This window comes from Natrix helvetica (genome assembly GCF_964273705.1).
Source record: "Natrix helvetica genome assembly, chromosome: 1".
NCBI lineage: Eukaryota > Metazoa > Chordata > Lepidosauria > Squamata > Natricidae > Natrix > Natrix helvetica.
In genome coordinates, this window is record NC_138548.1 from 183,983,437 (window position 1) to 184,001,666 (window position 18,230).

Below are 18,230 nucleotides of genomic sequence, written 5' to 3' on the forward strand. Positions count from 1 at the left end.
AGCGGAGATCCGTAGTCATTCTAATGTCGGGGGGAAGGTCATTCCAGAGGGTCGGGCCCATCACAGAGAAGGCCCTTCCCCTAGGCGTCGCCCGCTGGCACAGCCTAGTGGACGGCACCCGGAGGAGTCCCTCTCTGTGTGAGCGAATCAGCCGAAGGGATGTATGGGGCAGGATACGATCCCGCAAATAACTAGGTCCTGTGCCATGGAGCGCCTTAAAAATGATGGTCAACACCTTGAAACGCACCTGAAAAGCCACAGGCAGCCAGCGTAGCCCGCGCAGGAGAGGTGTTACGTGGGAGTAGCCAGAGACTCCCGAGACTGCCCGCGTGGCCGCATTCTGAACCAGCTGCAGCCTTCAGGTGCATCTCAAGGGGAGCACCATGTAGAGAGCGTTACAGTAGTCTAGCCGGGACGTCACAAGCGCATGAGTGACTGTGCGAAGGGCGCTCCGGTCCAATAGGGGACGCAATTGGCGCACCAGGCAAACCTGGTGGAACGCCCCCCTGGCCACGGCTGTCACATGGTCATCCATGGACAGCCGGGTATCCATAAGGATGCCCAAATTGCGTACCCGATCCACGGGGGCCAGACGTTCGCCCCCAATGGCCAGTGATGGAGTAAGCTGGTTGAACCGGGGCGCCGGTAGCCACAGCCACTCAGTCTTGGACGGGTTGAGCTTGAGTCTGTTACTTCCCATCTAGCTTGTGCTTGATTAGTTTCTACAATAATTTTTTGACTGGAACGGGATGTTCTTTAACTTTATGGGAGGGGGTATTTATTTTTGTGTGTATGTATTTTAATATGTTCATTGATTTGTTAGCTACCTAGAATTGTGTGCAAGATAGGTTATTGTAGAAATCTCTGATTTTCTGTATGCTATCCTATCAACAAAAATCGAAAAGCCAAAAATCCCTGTGTGCTTTATTTGTTTGTTTTCATTCCCTTCCTCACTTATTTCAATAAAGAGAGTGAGGTTGCCACTCTGAAGAACTTTGGGCCAAAGTTGAATTTTCCTTCCATTTGAACATTGCGGTGTATGTGTATTAGCATTTCATGCCTTTTATGTATTAGCATGCCTTTTGCTTGCAGGGAAACCGAGGCAGAAATATACTAATTTGGAAATTATTTTGAGGGTCCTTTGCAAACCCCCATTTGTTTATTTAATACATTGCTTCTTATGCAGATGGATCTTGAAGCAGTTTCTGAACTATAAATGCAACAATTAAACATAAACAATATAAAAATATTACTAAAATGGAGGGAAGGAACTGAAGAAAAAGTTTATTCATCAAATGTTCATTTGGGGACGAATCTACAAAAATGTAAGTGGAATCATCCTGAATCCGACATAGTACTTCTAACAAAGCTCAACTTTGGGAATTTTAGCTTTCCATATTCTCCATTTTGGGAAGCTATGTGATTAGCAGTCTTTATCCCCTGGATATATGCCATCAAAAGCATAATCACTGTACATCTTTTCATAACAGAAATTATGTATGCAACCAAACAGGAACACCTACATATAATTGGATAAAATAAGCCAATGACTATGTTTTGCCAAAGGGCCCAATAAGTCAAGGTGAGCTGAAAGTTCTAAAACTTTCAAACACAGCTTTACGTCTCCTCAATTAATGGGCAAAAATCTGTCTTAAGCTGAAGTATTTAACACCGTTTAAATTGATCATACAAACACATGCTTACATTTTTTAAAAATACTGAAGCTTGGAAAGGAATGAAATTAAAGCTCATAGAGTCTGACTTGCATTATCATCCTGGGACATCTGCTTGAAGAGCCTATATCCGTGATGCAGCATCATGCTTGATTCTCTGGTGTTTTTGTGATGAGCTATTAAAGACAGTATGTGGCAGAAAACTGCCTAAACATTAGGAAAACATGTGAAAGAAAGCAGTGAGGAAACATAACATTGTGTGTGTCTGTGTAGGTAGGTAGGTAGGTAGATGATAGATAGATAGATAGATAGATAGATAGATAGATAGATAGATAGATAGATAGATAGATAGATAGATAGATAGATGATAGATAAAAACCCTCAGATAAATCTGGATAAACACAAATTTTGAAAGTTGCTGAGGCTGAAGTGGTGGCAGCCGTGTATTGTTTCAGGGGACAAAGAGATGTCAGCTAGCCATGGCAGCAGGAAAACTGCTGGAAGGAGGGGAAATGCAGAAAGTTGCTAAGCTGTAAAGAAAAGCTCACAGCTACTGGCAAGCACATTGCTTGTGTCAATAACTTGAATGTATTGCAATTTAAAATGTGAGATCCTTGGGCAAGGATGCTGGACTCTGTTTTGCTCACACTCCACTAACATCCATTACACCAGTTTCATGAGTTTCAGTTTCTTTGGGTGAAATCTTTTATTTGTGGTTTTATTTTGCCTCCTTTTTCATCATTAAAAAATTCCAAAGGGGGAGACAATTTATGGCTCACTGTTACAGTCTGACAGTGTTAATTATAATTAAAACATGTATTTAAAAAAAATTGAAACCTTATGTAAAACTATTAAAACTTGAATCCATAGTACCAGACCAAACCAGATCAGAACTACATCATCTATTGAACTGAAAACACCCAGCCGTACATTACATTTTAGACGGTGCTGGAAGGTTAAATGGCTTGGTGCCAGCCATATTAGAAGAGGGATAAATGACTGTATTGAGAATAGCTTCCCGTGAGTTGCCACACATCCAGTTGCAGGACCTTCAAGAGAGCATCTGCACTGCATCTCAATTTATCAACAGGTACATCAGGCAACATGCATTTTCTTTAGTTTTACAGATCCCACACCCATATAGGATTCTGAGCATGATGTTTACAAGTGTCTAAAACTTTAACCAGTGACAAACCAGCAACAGGGGCCTGAAAAAGAAGTCAATTTCTGGTTACCCACAACTTTTAAAACAACATATCTACAATAGCTACAACTTTAATGACTATCCTCTCCCCACAACACATAGCACAAATGGATCTGTTCCCCCACTCTACCCACAAACCTGGATAGTTACAGAAGCAAATATGTCTTTTAGGGCACACTTGATCATCTTGGATTTTAAATGGCACAAAGTCTCTTTTTCTAATCTTGGCCAAAGCCCAAGGGATCTGCTTTTGATTTATTATCAGAAACTGGGCTGAAATATTACATTATTTTTCCAAACTTCCTGTATTGATAAAGAACAAAGTGCAGAATTATAATGTATTTGTATATCATAAAGTTACTTTACTATTTCTTATTTTCACAGAATTTGGAATTTGGTGCAAAATAAATAATTTTTCCAACAACAATATGGTTGCTGCTTACTGGCAGTCTTGTATATGGAAGATGATAAATCTCTCCTATTTATTTAATAAATGCTAGTCAAAGCCCAAGGATGTCAATTCAGCATCTTTTCAAAAACTACAAATTCAGCAATAATATTAATAAAACTGGAGATACTTCCTGTCTGGCAAGAAATGGGATGATTACAGGCTAAGAGCTTAAATAACAGAAACAGCATTAGCATCCCTATTCAAGAGATGACAGCTGAAAGTACCATTTTCCTTCTCATGCTGCCAACTCTGCTGCAGTGTGATTTCATTAGAAATTCCTTACTGCAGGACTGTTTTCTCCGCCCTCTCCCATTTTGCAGAGAATGCAGTATCTTGCCATATCCCATAAGCCACCTAATTCATATCATGAAGCTGCTGAAGTTGCATCAGTACATTGCATGCTTGCATAAAGTGTACCTATCTAGCCTTAGGAGAATATAGATCTGAATCCAGAATCTCACTATTCAGACAGCATTAATGTCATTCCATGATCATTTCTGATAATCCAAAATCAGTTTGTTGTATATAACAAGCTCTGTCATGGCTGCCATTCTGCTAAGCTATGCATTACAAGTTGTCAGCCTGGCATCAATAACTGGGAGAAGAAGCAGTGGGGGATAGGGTGACAGGGAGAAAACTCAGAGGAAGCAAAACCAAGCAGTGCTGTCCTGTGGGAGTCACTTCAGTTTGGCACTAGGACCAGGAACATGGAAAAAATATGAATCTGCTAAACTAAAAGTTAATAAGAAATGACAGAAATGATACTACAGCATGCTGTGATATATCAAAATAGTACTGTTGTTTGCTTTTATTTCTAAATCATATAGAAAAAGAGAATTTGGCCTCATGTTTATTTTGATGCATCAAATTTAAATATTTCCCATCTCACCCACAGCTTCTGTTCATTACCTGATCTTCATCCCCAACTTCTGAAATAGGAATCAACAACAGAATATATAAATATTTCTATTATTTGTTCATATAGGCTTATTTATCTCACTAAAAATATATTTAGTATTATTATAGCTTATTACATATGCCTCTTGCTTTAAGTAATCTCTTAATAGCTGTCATAGTTAATCAGTCTTGCATTATGAAACACTTGTTTAAGTACATAAAATTTACCTATTTGTTGTTAAGATCTTCTCTTCACAGCCAGAAAATTGCCTTTTGAAAGGGACAAAAATGTATGTTCTGAAAATTAGATAAATAGCTCTAGACAATATAATCATTTATGTAGGCTGTTTTGTATGAACAATATGCACACACCATGTGTTGCAATATAGAACAATATACCTTCAGATAATAATGTTATCCTCATTAAGTAAGCCAAAGCTTCTTCACAGCAAGATTTATTAATACATCCAAAAGAAAGGGAAAAATCATTTTCTCACACTATATACAGATAATACATACAGTGTTTTATACACATATTACATTTTTTACACAAGAATATACATAAAAATGTAAACTTCTCTATACAAAAAAACCTTAACCCAATTAAACAAGGACTAGATAACCAAAGGTGACCCCCTTACAATTTTTGAGTCTTTTAAAAAAACCATAATACAATACATTCATTGAGAATATGAGGAAAATGTGGGCCTTTTGATTTAAAGGGAAACTACAAGTATCAATCTCACATCCGTGTAGGATGTTGCCCTGAAACTTTCCAGCAGTAAATTGTGTGAAAATGTGGTTTTCTCTATGCATGCTGGAACATACTGGGATACAATTAATGTTCTTGATTGTCCCTACCCATGTTTATCATGAGATTGGATGTTGTAGTGGCTTTCTTGCCTATATCAGCTTTGCTCACATCCCGTTTAAGATTCTAAGCTTTAATTGTTAAAAAAGATTTCCGTTGCTTTTAAGACAATATACTTGAAAGAAAAATGCAACCAGAGTGCTGAGATGGGAACAACATCTGAATGAAACCTCTGAATCCTTGCCATCGTGCAATCACTCAGAAGGTCACAAATTAACACGAGCAAGCTGTACTTTCCACAATGCCTGGTTAAGCTTGGCTTTCTCACTGTAGCCTCTTCCCTGTTTTACAAATAATTCTCACAAATTCTGTGTTATGAAGCAGATCTATTTTGCCTTTAAAATGACACAAAATACCCACTTAGGCTTGAAGCAGAATGTACATTATGACTGTTTTGACTGGCATTCAATCCATTTGATGGTTTCCTCTTTTCCAACTGTCTAGCATCTGGATTTGCTCAACCTACACATATTTTATACTCAGATTCTTAAATCCCCACCTCTCCACATTCTGTACCTGAATGTAGTAATACAGTTCAGACACCAACAAAGAGTTACATAAATGATATGTATTAAAAAAATTCTCTTCCCAGCCCCCACCCTCCAATAAGTAACAAAAGTTTGAGAAATTATTTTGAAAACAGTAATTCCGAGTGAAGAACTTTCTCAATGAATTAAAAAAACGGTTCATTATGATAGAACAATGAGGCAATATTGTTTTTTTTTCCTGCAGAGGCATCAAAATATGTACCTCCTCCTCCATGACACCAGTGGTATCAAATGCACAGTGATGGAAGCGTGGTGATTGTAGGAAGGTGGTTTACAGAAAATGCAAACCTTTACAATTTTAATTTAAAAATAAGATTAAAAGGAAAAGGCAACACATTACAATCATCAGGATCCCACACTTAGGAAGAGGCACCTTCCCTATCTGACATAGGGCACCATTTAATAAACGGATCTCTTTTTGCTAAAAGATAATTTCAAATGGCTTTTGAGTATTATAAATATTTTTCTTTCATTTATGACATATAACTGCAAAGTGCAGCTTAAGTACACCAGAGGGGGCAGCAGTTTGCTAAATGTCAAAACTGAACCAAAATTCATATAATGGTCTACACTCTATTTCACATTCATGAATGCAGAGTGGAATGAGAAAATATTATATCTATATCTATATCTATTTACTTATGCCCTGAAATAGTGTGTTATGTACATACGCAACCATGTACAGAAATATTTAGCCCTACAAATACCAATTATTGAATTGTTCATGGATATTGAGGATATTATAGGGAAACAAATTGATGTTATCATTTAGTACTATTGTTAAAATGGGGACATTTTGGATTCTGAAGACCAAGCGACATACTGAGCTTAAATTTCAACAGAGTTTCTATATTACTGAAGTATCTAGTTCTGCTAAGATTCCTAGGCTCAAAATTAACTCAGATCTGAAAGAATAGAGATTACGAGAGAACACACATCAAATATTTCATCATGTAGCAAGATAACTAGCAGTGCTCTAAAAGTTTTCATTCCTCACATCTCCCCTATCTATGGAAAATTAAAAACCTTTTCAGCAATCAGATGAGGCCCTCATTATGCAGCTGATTGTGTGCGCTGAAGTCAACCAAGTGCAGGCTTGCCTTTGGGTCACGTAAGCAAACCTCTGGCTGAATACAGATCCAATCTACTATGAAAAATGGATCTTTTTCAAAGCAATTTTAATAGCAATTAAACTCCATGAAACATAAACTTTTCAGATTTTCTGAGAATCGGGAGATTGGGAATTTTAAGAACTAGGAATGTAAAGATAAAACAAAGATCTAGGGTTTGTTTGTCACATGTGGAAATGAAAATGACAAAAAAACAAATAAAGAGTTTCTGTTTTGGTATAATAAACAAGAAAGGAATTCAGAGTAAGTAACTGACCATCAAATAATCTGTTTAAAAAAGCTAGGGATGAGCATCAAGGAATGGTTAACTCTGACTGTAGGAGCTCTGCTCCAGCCAAAAAAGATTTGAACAAACTCTGGTGAATTATTAAGTACCCAAAGAGAGGTCCATTTTGACAAAATAATAAAAGAACTTTAGTTAAAAGTCCTCAAATGAGAGGAAATGGGCCAAAATCATACTGTAGAAGACTTTTTTTACTAGAATCAAAAGCCAACACACTAGAGGAATCTGCTACCAAATAAATATAACAAATAGCAAGCCAAATCATCGAAACCTCTCAGATGTAATGACAATTTTACCTTCTCACAGATTTCCCCCCCCCGACATGTACTCAATTAATACATTTTGTATGTCTGCCCTAGATGTATACTTAGCATATGGATACAAATATGCACATATTTTTAGACTGAAAAATCTCACATTAATGTTGCATGTTGTACAAAGGACAATTCCACATTCAGCAAAGTGTTGCCACATCTGATATATCTCTCTCTGTACACATATACACATAAGTCTATCTTTTCCATAAATAAATTTACTCTGATACTTCCCATTTTCATTACTAATAGGAAGCAAAGACTATTATCAACCCACAATTCCCCCTTCACACTGCATGCATATGTACAAAGAATGATTTCCCTAAAACATACTTGGAAAAAAAACAGTGAGGAAAATCAGCCAATTCTCTCTGTGTGTATAATAAAGAAGGTGATTTATTAAACATATTTTGAAATGCAAGCTTTTCTTCAAAAACAGTATGATGGAAATATGTGCAACAAAATAAGTTAGGATGGAAAGGCTCAATGTAAATGACGTGGTTTTTATAGCAACACAACACAACACACAGCATTGAAGGCAGAGCTCCTTTGAATTTGGGTATTGCGGTTCATATCATCCATATGAGAAAGGAAACAAACAAAAAATATTTTGGATTGATCTATTATCTACTCTGAAAGACTGGTGCAGATACCCTGCTAACCAAAATAAGCAAAACTTGAAAATGCACTGCCTCTCTCAACTTTCCCACATTGCAGAGCAAGAGACACTCTCCAAATTCCTTTGTACTGCCATCCCAATCAGAGAAATTCCCAAAGAAGCAATCAATTGTGGTTGTAAGGTTTTCAATCTCCAAATGGTGGTTGGGGACCAAAGGAGGGACTAGTAGGTCCCGCAGGCAAGAGGATATGATGGGAGACAGTGATTTGGCTTTACCCACTCTTGAATTTTTAATAACACAAAGAAATGCTTAGCTTCTTTCAGAGTTTTTCTGCTTTATTCATCTTCCCTCACTTTCTGTTACTACCCTGACTCTTGAGAAGTGAAAACCTTAGACATTTGGTAAAAGCAAATTGCCAACAATAAATTTTGGAAATATGGTTTTTAATGTTTTCTGGGGGGGTTGCAGACTGAAATGTCTATTCTCCTCCTTCTTTCCTCAGTTGTCCTTGTCGGTGTTTGTACAATGCTATAATTTCACTTGATGCTTTAACTCAGCTGCTACATGTGGTTAATAAGGCTAATGAAAAGTGTCCTTAAATCAGAACCTGAAATAAGCTTAAAATAAGCTCAGATCTTATTCAAGAGGAATATCTAGATAAGCTGTAGTTGTGCTCAATATTGGTGCTTAGTCAAAATGAAGGGGAGAGGTAGGTAATATGCTAAAGGAAGGAGAGTCAGAATTAAATTTGCACTGAGCCAAGTGAGAACAGAGCCATTCCTTTCAAAATACAAAGTGAACAGTAGCTAAAATAATTATCAGAGTGGCCATCTTTGGGAATAAAAAGCTGTATTATTTCTATATAAAAGCAACCAAACAAGATTTCCAAGCACCTGATTCCCTTCACAAGTACAGTATAATGATGTGAAAAGCTAATATGAACATAAGAAGCCACATTGCACATGTAAAGTAACAAACTAAGTATATTGATCCAAAATCAGAGGCAGGAAATATTAAAACTCTTCTAAATTTTGCAAAGCTGATTCCTACATTCAGTGTTCCTATCATCTGTAGAAAACCTTAAACTCTCCTTAATCAGCATCCCATTAATGTATTATCTATTTATTTATGTTAAAAGGCTTTCTTGGAAATACAGCATTTTCTGTCATTTTAACAGGGCTCAGTACAATTGGATTCCGAAAAGAGAAAATAAACGAGAAAACATGATAGTGGTGTTAGCCTTGAAACAAGCCAAAAAACCCATATGCTTATTCGCACAATGGAGAACATAAAATGAACTTCAACCTATCAAACGTATTTCCACCATACATTCTATCATCTCCATTAGTGACCATTTTTTCTAGGAACAACATAAAATTGGTGACACACATACTATAGAAACATTCATATATCATATGTACAATTCCCTCAATGGGTTTTATACATATGGTTGTGTGTGTTCTGTGTATGTCGTATCATAAATGCACAGACGATATGTTGGTTCTATTTATAAGTCACAATGGAAATTCCTTTGTGATGAATATAGAAAGAAAAACATGCTCAGACAAGACACTGTGGGTTCTAGAACTGATGTGTTTCCATCTGAACATCCAACCTGCAGAGCAAACTGGTATGCATTTCACAATTTTCAGTTGCAAAACCTCTGATTTTTTTTTACACTGTAACTAAAACAACTCATCATCAGAGTTACAGAGATTATTGCAGAAAAAATCAGAGTGCCAAAAGGACAAGAAGAAGAAGAAGAAGAAGAAGAAGAAGAAGAAGATTTGGCAATACAAGATAACACTTTCACTTTATGTTTTATATTTTTATTTCTATATTTATACCTGTAAGATAGCACAGAATAATTGTACACCTTGTCACAGCAAACTTCCAGTGTAAAAAGATGCTTCATTGGAGGGGAGGGGGATGTAGTTTTTTTTAATGCATATAATTTTATAGCTAAAACACCTTTGTAGCATAATTCATTACAGTCAATAACTTTTAGTATAAATAATTTATGAGGTGATGTTAAAACATAAATTAATATACCTTTTATTTTAATTTTTTTAAAAAAAAACTCAAAACCTGCACTAGGTATTTTGAATCCCCTTGGCATGACAAAGGGGAAAAGCTTAAGCTGAGCACGGCGGAGGAAAAGGTTGTGTATGTTGGACTTCAGCACCATTTCTAGAGGAGAATGATGCACATGCGCACACACGCAAACATACACGCTAACATACAGAGAAACACACATCTCTCTTTATGAGCTGCAAAAATAAACATGGCTTTTTCCTTCTAGTGCTCATACTTGGATGATATTCGGTATTTCTGCAAAATTTACTTGCTTAAAAATACTTTACCTGCTCTTATTTCTGTATGGAGTCCCTGAGACATGCCCCAAACTGGTTAGTAATCAGCATCACCAATTCACAGAAACTGGTCCACAATCAACTCCATTCTCTCAAGAGAAACAGATATTTCATTACACAAACTAATTGTCCACTTCTTCAAACTAGATCCACCCCCAGGTTTCTTTCTTTTTGCAAGTCAAGGGTTGTTTCAAGATAACTCAGCCCAGTCTATGGCACAAAGCAGTTGTGCACTTTTCTGGCAAGACAGATTTGGGAATATTACCATCCTATACATTTAATAATGGACACCGGTCCTAGAAGGTAAAGACACACATTAGTTGTTCAAGCTCAACATACGAATCCAGTTCATACGTTTAGTGTGTGAAAAGGTGTATACACATATAGGCCTGTACATTTATTGAGTTACGAATGTAACAGAATTATTTTTTCATTCTTTTTTTTTTTTTAGCCCTGAGTGTTGTTTTTTTTTCTCTCTCTCTCTCTCATACATTTCAGGTCAAACTGGATACTACATATGGGGTCCGTAAATCTCAGATTCCCTACAGTGGAAAAAATACATATTTCCACCTGCTGCCCTCCAGTGGAAATGCGAGGAGCCTACAATACTTTCTTTTGCTTTTCTAGAAATCCTATCACTTGGAGACAAACTTGAAAGCTAAGTGGCACATAATACCAGAACAGCAGCGGGAAGAAAGAAGGGAAGAAAGGCACCATTTATACAGATCAATTTGCCACAGAAATAAATTAAGTTGTTTTTCAGTCACAAGCCTTGTTTTAGCTTTTTCCAACATTGATGTACAAAAACTGTAGGATCTGTTTATCAGATAAGAACTGATTGTTAGGAGAAAATCATTTTGGAATTTTCTCATGAGCATCATAATTCAGAGAAAGCATTATTTTCAAGCTATTTTCTTAAGATGCAAAAAAATAATAATGCAAAATTGGTCCCTCCTCTTCAAGGGTCATTTCTACTTTTCAGGGAAATGCCATTTACTCTGTCATATTATATCTGCCTTGACCACACATGAAATATATTCCGATTATGACACATATCATATAACTGGATGCTAGTTCAGGCACCTTAACAGGAAAAAAAAACACCAAATTCATGAAAACATGAAATGTGTGAAATAAAACAAAACCTGTGAATGAAACTTCCCAAGATTCAATTGGGAACTGCGGTCTCCAGTGCAACATGAAAAATTTATATTTGGTTGAAATACATTTGAAGACTTTTGACTTTTGTTCTGAACTGTACAGTTTTTTTGGCTGGAGGGGAGGGAGTTTCAAAAGGCAATAAACAAGAGCAAGGGTTAAGAGTAACAAAGAGTGATAAGGAGAAAGAAGAGCTGTTGCTGAATCCATTGTTATCAACAATGATAATTTCTTAAGGAATCAGAAATCCTAGTTTGAATTTCTGTTTTTAATTTACACTAAGACAGCCTTGCCTATACCCTGCCCAAGTATTCAGACTTCTCCCCTTATGGGGTTTAATCTTTCCATTAGATCATGGCTGATCATGGGTGGGGTGAGGTGGAGTGAGGTGGGGTAGATAAGCCTCCTCCCTTGTTCCCACCTCCCACTTGCAGGTTCCCAAGACACCTTGGGAAACTTCCTTTTCCCCTTTGGGTCTATTGTACTTTTATTTATTTATTTTAACTCTGGTTAATAGAAGCAGGCTAAGTTCAGCATCAACAAATAACCTTCGTTGCGGAAGAAGGTGTGGATATTCAAAAATGGAAACAAAACAGACTGGATTCATCCTTGCCCATGAACTGGGAAGGAATTGAAACACAAACCTTGTACGTGTGAGGAAAGGTGGGATCATTCATTTCTATCATAATAGGTAACGTAATTGACCCAGCACAGCCCCTCAGTTATATTCAGAACAATGACATCAGGGGGTCCCAGAACAGTGTTAGTTAGCTTTGTTTATTAAAGGCAGCTAGGATGGTAGGGAAAGAATTCAATGGGCCAATTTCCACTGACCACATGGATGCTGCTCTCCTTTGACTTTTAAAAGCAGCTTTTTAGAGGACGGTGTGGGAGGAAAGGTGTGCTGGATACCCCCCCCCCCCTTCATTGGATCCTGGCAATCCTGCTACATTTTCAGATATGGGGAAGAAGGCAACCAACCGGCATTGATCAGCATTTTATCATACCCCCAAATTAGAGGAAACAATTTCAGTTCTTCAGATTTTGTGAAAAGTAGGGGAGAAGGGGAATTAAACTTTGTTTAAAACACAAGGCCTGGAGGGGAGAGATTGCATTCTGAGAACTGTGCCTCATGTCCCTATGCACTAAAATAAGGAAGAGGGGGGTTTACTTCAGCTCCTTCATAGGACTTAAAAGATTTACATTACAAATATATTTTTATCACACTTAGATGTTTATTATACAAGTCAATTTCAATGCAGGGAAAGAGGAAAGAGTTCACAAAGTTCAAAGCACAAATGTGTTTTCAGCTATGTACTTTTTTTTTTCAAGGGCAAACTCCTAACTCCCTGATCTTTTCAGAATAATAAGCAGTACAGCTTTTTTTTTTTTTTTAAGAAGGCAATAATTCTAATTATCAACAGGCAATTCCTGGAAAACTCTTTCCTCAAAAAGTTTGAGAGCAAAAGGATCTGTGTCATATTTTACACATGAGCACCAGTGAAAGTGGATTCCAAATATGTTGTGGGAAATAGCTGATTCACTCTCAAAGAAAAATCATCGCTTCTGTTCCTAATCTAAAACCAATAAAAACAACATACTAAAGTGTGCTTTCTCTTCAATTTTTTAAAAAATATATTATAAAATTAGATGCAATTATGTACAGTTTAAACCTTCAGCCAGAACATATAACAAAGGCTGTTCTTAAGAATGGCATGCCATTGTTTCAATGTCTACCCCGTCCGCCCCCGCAATGAAGGTAGGAGGGAACTCCAGATAGAAAGGATTATTTCCACTGAAAAGAATCTGAGTTCATGACAAGTAAAATGCATAATCTAATTTCATTTTTTGAAGAAGCAAAAATCAGAAATACAAAATGTTGATAGGGTGGGGTAGAAGCAGGTATGATGATGAATGTGATTGATAAATAGCATTTCATGGAGAAGGCAGCCTTATGCTGACAGACTCCTTACAGTTGGATAGTTTCATGTCTTCAGCATTAAGAGCATGAAACACACAAACAGAATACCTGTCCTTAAAAACAATCCAACATTAGTGGGAAGCAATGATAAAAAGCAAAAGAATGCCTTGTGTATTTTTTTTTTTTAAAAACTTCAGCAGTGTAGAATGTTGGTTCTTTCCCATGCCTGATTTCCCAAAATATACCTACTTGTTTGTAAAATATTATGGAGTACATTGAAGGTTCTCTACTGCTGTAGAAAATTTAAGGGGTCTTAAATATCTGTAACTGGCAATTATTATGCAAAATAATTCCACCAGTTCTAACGTATATAGATTTGATGGGGGGAAAACAAAACAAAACACAACAGAGCAGAACAAAACAGATCCTCAATACTTGAGCTGGATTATGAGAAGATTGGGAGAAATTATGATGACGTAATACTAGAAAAGTACAATCGGACTTACTCAAACAATCTTCAATCTATTTAATAGACTCGAATGAATGAATGAATATATATATTCAATGAATATATATATTCAATCTTAGTATGAACAGCCACTAGTTTGAGGAGCTTCTTCAAGACAACAAAGAAAAGAATTGCCATTTATCCATCTATATACTTACACATACAAACACACCTCTAAACTCACAGAAGAGGTCAAGAGCCCACTTGTTAAGCTGACAGAATTAACAACTGGATTATGGTCTTGTCTTAATTCTATAGTGCCCAGTTATCAAATTTAAAAGGCTGACTTTCATTCCACCCACACCTTCAAAAATAAAGCAATTTCCTTCTCCTCCCGAGAAGCCAGTGGGACTGAAAGTCCAATCTGAACCTTAGGAACTTGCATTTGTTTTATTTGAGGTATCTTCTCATTTCTGATTCTAAGGTCAATTACATACACCTTCACCTTTCTTTGACTAAAATCAATTACATCCAGTATCTGTGCTGTATTCCCTAACTTGAGTATTAACTGGATAAGTACAGCAACCTGCCAGAAATAAATGAGCACCAATACATAAACAGCACATAGGATAATTAGAGCAGAGTTTAACAGGAAAACCCTGGTCTGTACTGAATCAGGACATTTGCCCCTCTTTTTTTTTTGTTTTAAATTAAAAAAAAAGTCTTTAAAAAGAAGGGGGTGACAAAAACCAGGAAGAGAAAAGGTGGTGGTGGATGCAATGATGGTTACATAAGGTACCCAAGCTGCCTGTCATTCACAGGCAGACAAACTCAGCTGGAGGTGGTGAAGGGAGCTGATGCATTATTGGTACTTGTAGCTGTGGCACCTGTTACTGCAAAGCCAGTTGGAGGAGCTATGGAACTGTGGCTGGGTTGCAGGTCCTTGGGAATGCCACTGTGGGAGTTTAGTTGGTGGCCAAAGGCTGCACTGAACTGTGGGAGCTGCTGCTTAGGAGAAGTGGAGGCCATGAGTTCAGAAGATGCAGCACCCATGCCACTGAAACTGGTCTGGGGTAACCCCGGAAGCACGCTGGAGCTGTTGGGGGTCACGGTGGCGAAGGCAGGCTGGGTGGTCTCTGAGTGCGATGTAGTAGGCGGTGTAGACAGGGAAGTGGAGAGGAGGTGTCCATCTGCACCAAGCAGGTTACTAAATGGAGAAGGGTCACCAAGGTTTACAGGGAGACTCCCCCAGTGAGTTCTGGGATTCACCACCCCACTAAGTGGCACCTCCAGTTGCGATGGGAGCAGATGCTGTGCTATGATGCGCATCTCAGTAGAGAAAGTAGCTGCCAAATTATCGCTAGAATAAGAGGTGGAACTGGGGGACCTTATATGGTCACTGTAAGGTGATGGCACATGCTCACTGTCATAATGGCTTCCATGGGGTGAGGAGTGTGAATGGTCACTGCTGTATTGCTGTCGTGAGGTGATTAGGTCATCTGCCTTGCTTAGCAGCTGGGCAGGGTGTGGCCTCTGAGAGGCATGGCTGCCATCGTGAAGTCCTTGAAACTGTCCCGGGAAGGCTCTCTCCCCAAGCGTACTCTGGCTTATCAGAGTAGCCGAAGTAAGGCCAACGTTGGCTGGGGCAGAGAATTGCCCCTGAATCTGCCCTGCCAGAGGCGTAGATGGGTTGGATAAGGTAGCAGAATGGAGCAAGTTCTCATCAAGATCCAGGCCAGAGAAATTGTCATCGTGTACTATGCGCCCATTCAGCAGCTCACCTAGATCTGCATTGACTTCTCGGCTCAAAGATTGAATTCCTGAAGATTCAGCACCTGGGGAAAACACCCCTATTCCTCTGTCTGATAGTTCCTGAACTGGTACACCGTCTGTTTGAGTGAGCACACCAATAGTACTCAGGCACTCAAGAGAAGTTACAGCCTGCAAGGCCCGTTCCAGTTCCTCTGCCTCTTCAGTGGTAGGGAGGAGGTCTCCATTTTTACCTTCATCAAAACAAAAAACAAAAAATACAAATTTAGCCTCTCTCTTACATATACCTTGAGACAAGCTGTTAAGATATTTAATATAGCAGAGATGTCAACCATTTGTAGCAGGTAACTCTCAAATCTGTGGCTTGCAAAAGAAGAACCTCCATGATTTACCAAATGAAAATATTATTTTTGTGTAAATAGGAAGCCAATCCAGATCAGAGTGTTAGTAGACATCCCCCCCCCCATTCTCCAGTGTACAGCTGAAAGAGAGTGAGTGTTCCAAAGTCACCCAGTTGATTTCCATGCCTAGGGGAAGACTAGAATTCGGGTTTTCCAGCACCTTAACCAGAATATCATACTGGCTTTCCTTGTTAACAATAAGGATAGTTAATTCTCAGGATGCAGTATACACAAAACAGTTTTGCCAGATCTACTTAGACTAACATTTTGACATATAGAAGGATAAAAGAGAAAATACACTTGATTCTTGGTTATTTCAAAAACCATGCAATATTTATACTAATCTCTCATTTACTTATTCTATTTATTACCTTTCAATTTTTTCCAATAATTATGCATGCAGCTAATATTAAATAAAATGTATGAAGTCCTTGAATAAAAATTAAGTAAGACACCAGAACAAAATATATGTAACATTACATTCAATGACATTTTAAAAGAAAATCTAGATTCCAATGTGACACTAAAGTAATAGTTAAGTGCAGATTATGATGTTGGTGCAAACCTCCTTGGGGAAGTAAGCCACGATTGAAAAAGCCTTTTCACCTACTAGTGCTTGTCATCTTTCTGAAATGGGGGAGATAAAAAGAAGAACTTGGAGAAAGTTTTTATTACCATGGAAAGTACATGGGAGGGGGAAATGTGCTTCAAGAAAGACAGTTTTCTGTAATAGCAAACTTGTAAGAGTCATAGTGGACAGTTGCAATTAGTTTTTATTCAGAGCTTCATTTTGCTTGTAAGACTTTTTTGAAACGTAGCCTTCTTTACATTCATAAACTTCAACATTATTTTGTAAATAACAAAATCAGCAACTGAACCTCAAACTTGGAAAGAAATGTAAAAATAAAAAGTCGTATAACATTAGTATTGTCAAAATCTTATTAAAACTCTACATTTTAAAATGGGAAGAAAATATAGTATGGTTTTGTGAGGCAGAAAAGACCAGTGTAGTAAAATCGCATCACTTCAAAGCTGATTTCTTTCAGGTAGGGAACAATAACATCTATCTGACATGCAACATTAGAACAAACCTTGAGCCATTTTCTTATTCCATTCCCATCTTTCAGCAGTTTCGCCAATTTGATTTTGAAATCATGCAACTAATTCCAAAATGCCAAGTCACCCTTTTATCTTACAACTCAGCTTTGAGTGGCACCTACTGTTAGCACTGAACGTCATGTAAAAACAGAAAATGGTACCTTCAAAGAAATCAAAATCTTGCAAGTCATCAGGCAGTCGCGGTAGGACGTCAGAGAAGTCCTCCTGATTCAATTCCAGGTCATGTGGAATGTCTGTGATTTCATTGGCAATGTCATCTGGCAGCTCATCTGTACTCAGCTCAGGTGTGGAGGGACTCCTAAGATACAGGGAAGGTAGTCAAATGGTTTGGTGGAGAATCGGATCCAGTGCTGATCACCCAGCTATGGTGAAACAGCCTGTTTCTCTTTTCAAATGTTTTAAACAATTCCCCCAATACAGTTTAAATCCATGAAGAGAAAAGAGGAACTTGAATGGCTACACCAGAATCCTAACATTATGCTTTTGACAGGCGAAGAAGCCATCTCTCTCTCTCTCTCTTCTTTTTCCCAATAGCGTGCACGCTGGACTGACATCAGAGCTGAAGGCCTGCTGAACTAAAGATTGACACAGAAAAGACCACTGCCTACATTTGTGTCAGAGATTGTAACACTGTCATACTTATATCATTGGTCAAGAGGAATTTAAATATAGCTTTAAGAAGCAGGTACAAATACAGCATGTGTTTAAAAAAATAGGGACGTGGGACACACCCATCACTCATAACACGCATGATTCGAAATAGCTTTCTTTGATAGACATGGGACCTCTAGTAATCATTTACTGGGATTCTAACTCAGGCAGGACATTGTCAGGAGAAGAGAAATTGATACCACTTTTTAAAATATCAGCTCCATTCCCGAGATGTAATGCAGTCTGAAGTGCTAGTAGGCAGTATTAGTTTAACTTCTCCAAGCTAAATGAGAAGAAGAAATTCATAGGAACTGATGAAAAAATAATTATCTTTGAATTTAAGACTAAACTATAAGATAAATAATAGTTTCTATCCAGAAGAAATGTAGAGCATCAAAA

General features: G+C 37.7%; 1 protein-coding gene across 1 annotated transcript in view; it reads right to left on the reverse strand.

Moving 5' to 3' along the window:
- Window positions 1-4,664: 4,664 nt before the first annotated feature.
- Window positions 4,665-18,230, reverse strand: part of INO80D (INO80 complex subunit D) — a 55,934-nt gene continuing 42,368 nt past the window's right edge. Inside the window, exons 10-11 of the mRNA XM_081935693.1 lie at window positions 17,321-17,478; window positions 4,665-15,893 (exon numbers count right to left, since the gene is read on the reverse strand). Coding sequence (XP_081791819.1) covers window positions 14,722-15,893; window positions 17,321-17,478 — 1,330 coding nt within the window. The 3' untranslated portion in view covers window positions 4,665-14,721. The remainder of the gene's footprint in view (window positions 15,894-17,320; window positions 17,479-18,230) is intronic.